The 3,518-nt window shown below is 36.9% G+C and overlaps 1 protein-coding gene across 1 annotated transcript; it reads left to right on the forward strand.

The window, feature by feature from the left end:
• The first annotated feature begins 946 nt into the window (after positions 1–946).
• Positions 947–2,859, forward strand: LOC145119615 (ethylene-responsive transcription factor RAP2-13-like). The gene has a single exon (XM_079055298.1). The coding sequence runs from the start codon at positions 1,515–1,517 to the stop codon at positions 2,526–2,528; it is 1,014 nt and encodes a 337-aa protein (XP_078911424.1). The 5' UTR covers positions 947–1,514; the 3' UTR covers positions 2,529–2,859.
• The last annotated feature ends 659 nt before the right edge of the window (positions 2,860–3,518 follow it).

A 3,518-nucleotide genomic window follows, 5' to 3' on the forward strand; every position in this document is an offset into this window, starting at 1 on the left:
ATTAGAATATAAATTAATAAAAAAGAAGGAAAATTGATTTATCATGGTAATTATTTTTTCATTTTGTTCACATTTTGGTAATTTTTTGTACACATATAAGTAACGAATTTGTTGGAAATATTCACATATGACAATTATAATCCGTTATAAATTGCTACAACCGGTTATAATGGTTATATATGAATATTTTCAAGAAGTTCGTTATCTAAATGTGTAAAAAAAAGTTTCTCAAATATCAACAAAATAAAAAAGTAATTAACGAAGTCAATTTCTCAATATTAAAAAGAATGTGTCTAACTGAATTCAAAACTCAAAATTATCGATTAGGCTCAATGGAGTGAGTTTGGTTTGGCCGCAACCCTTGCTCCAGTAGCAGGGGAACACCGCCCCCTATGCGGATTTAGATACAGTTTGGCCGCACAACAGTAGAAATCGGCCGCACTTCTCTCTTTTTCTTTTTTTTGGTACACCACATCTTGTGTCTGGCAAATACCACACAAAAATATGATAAAATTGATATAGTGTCTATGAGAAATAAAGAAAAGTATGATTCTTATGATACCACTCCTTCTCCCTTAATGATTTTAAAACTTTTGGTACTTTTTAATTTCTTTTACTAATCTAGAAATCTCGAATATTAATATTTTCTTGTTTTGGTAAAAACTTAATGTGAACACGGTTTCTTAGTCAAAGGCATAGCTTAAAAGCTAGACCAACCTACAGAGATATTAACCGGCACGTGTCATGTTTTAACTGGCACCTGTCGATATCCTAGACGCGTTATTACCCACATCACCCTACCAGATTGACCTGGAACCTGCGTCACCATGTAATTCCAAAAATAGAAACAATAGGCGAACCTAACCATGGTTATCTCATCAGGTTAATTAACCTAGTAGACTTCACCCACCCCTACACCCCTATAAAACCAACCATATCTCTTTCACCGATTACTCAAACACAAAAGTGAGGTTTGAGAGCTTCTTTTTCTTCGTCTTCTACATCCCTCTCACACACACACACTTAAAAGCACACACAGAAAAGATTTCTTTTATTTTTTTCGCTGGTTTTCCTAATTTTCATTTAATTCCCCCCCTCTGTAATCCCCGCTTCTGTATGTCCCATTCTGTAAATCATCTGGTCTTTCAACTGCAAAAAAAGTTACAATTGATTTGGGTTTGTTTTTAAATGATTTTCAAGAATATTATGAACAAAAGAACAAACTTTATATGATTTTATTTTTTTTAAAAGACAGAGTCAGGTGTTTTTCAGAATAGCGATCCATCTTTTTCAATTGGGTTCTATTTCTTTTGATTAAAATCACCTTTTCTGGGTTGTTTTTGTTCCCTAAAGGTTGATTTTTTATTTTTTATTTTTTATTTTTGTTTCTTGAAAAAGGGTTTTTGATTATTTGAAAAAAAAACCCGTCTTTTATTTTCTTCTTGGTTTTCCAGGTCTTTTAAATCTTGGAAAATCATCTTTTTTTGTAAATTTAATCTGAAAAAAGTAGATTAATGGCTTCTACTGCCATGGATTTCTGGAATAACAATGAGTTTCAGCAATCAACAGCTGGTGGTGAATTAATGGAGGCACTTGAACCTTTTTATAAAAGTGCCTCACCTTCCTCTTCTTCTTCTTCTTATTCTCATTCTCAAATGGCGTCTTCTAATTACCAAAATACCCTTCCTTTCTCTACTCCTTCTGCCTCTTATCCATACCCTTCATCTTTCGACTCATTTCCTTCATCTTCTTCTTACGTCCCCACCACCCATCAACAAACCGGTTTCTTCCCGGATTACTCAATCCAAGACCGGTTTGTGTACGACCAACCCGGTTCTTCCCTCGGGTTGAACTTGAACCAGTTATCCGAATCCCAGATTTACCAGATCCAAACCCAGATGGAAATACCCACACAATGGCCACAGAATAAATTGAATTTCATGGCTCAAGATCCTGATCCTGTACCCGTGAAACAATCCGGGTCACCTCCGAAACCCCCGAAGCTTTACAGGGGTGTGAGGCAAAGGCACTGGGGAAAATGGGTCGCCGAGATCCGTTTACCCAAGAGCCGGACCCGGCTTTGGTTGGGTACATTCGACTCTGCGGAGGAAGCGGCGTTGGCGTATGATAAAGCCGCGTATAAGCTCCGTGGAGACTACGCGCGGCTCAACTTTCCGCAGCTTCGGCAAAACGGCTCTTACGTTACCGACTTTAAGCCGTTGCATTCTTCTGTCGTCGCCAAGCTACAGACGATTTGTCAGTGTTTGGCGGAGGGGAAGTCCGTGGACGGCACTAAGAAGGCCGGTTCACGGCGGTCATCGGCGGGGAAGACAGCAACAGCAACAGTTTTGTCGCAAGAGGCTGTGAAGGTGGAAGGTTGTGAGAGCGAAGGGTATGCCGGATCGGGAAACTCATCGCCGTCGTCTGATCTGACGTTCCCGGAGTTCACGGAGGAAGACAATGCTTGGTCGGAGAATTTCTCGCTGGAGAAGTATCCGTCGTATGAGATCGACTGGGGTTCGATCTAGTGAAACCAGAATCTTGTAATAGCGAAGGGCATATTTGTAATTTCGCAGGCAGATGGCATATTTGTAATTCCTAGGATTAGTAATGGTTTGTTTTTGTAATTTGGTAGGGAAGATGGGAGCCAACTGTAATGGAGTTTTTGGAAATTACAGAGCTCGCCACTTCACTCTAGTGGGTAGTTTAGTAAATTCGTATTTTATTTTTGTTTATATTTTAGTTTGGACTTTGGGAGTATTTATGAAATCCCATTTATGTCCTTTGTCCAACACATTAGGGTGTTACTTCTTTGCGAGTTACCCTAATCGAATATTTATTGATTTTTATTTTATTTTACTCTATTCACGTTTAATGATTATGATAAAAAACGAAAAACACATTTGTTCATATGATGAACATATTTTAGTAAGGAAATACTATCGTTTTTAAATTTGTTCTTTTTCCTTATGTGAATAGATTTGAAATGAAGAAAACGTGAAGTTGCTAAAAGATGACAGCATATGTTGTAAAAGAGAAGGAATGAAAAAAAATATGGTCGAAGAAAACGTTTTTCCATTTGAGAAAATGATTTATTGGATTGTGACATTGAATTGAATCCACTAGCATTATTCAAATAGGGAATAGAGTCTTAAAGTGATATGTATTATAATTAAAACCAGAAGAAGATCACTCGCGTCATTAGCGTGAGTTTGAATGGTGTAAAAGGGTTTTTGGATCAATTACATCAATGGTGTTAGGAGTGTTACCACTCCTTATCAAATGTTAAGATTAGGTGTTAAATGAAGAAAAATGATATGACATCCAAAAAGCTATTGTGACAAGGTGCCAAGAATGTTACCACTCTCCTTAGCCTTAGAATTCACACTTTACAAACACTTTTGGTCAGATACTTCATTTTTCAGACACGATTCAGATTTGACATATCACTTATTTTGTTATCTATTAAATATGAACAAATGTCGATTACTTATGAAGGAAATAGTAATAGTAATCAA

This window comes from Lactuca virosa, chromosome 6 (genome assembly GCF_052849685.1).
Source record: "Lactuca virosa cultivar CGN04683 chromosome 6, Lactuca_virosa_CGN04683_v6, whole genome shotgun sequence".
In the NCBI taxonomy this organism is placed as follows: Eukaryota; Viridiplantae; Streptophyta; class Magnoliopsida; order Asterales; family Asteraceae; genus Lactuca; species Lactuca virosa.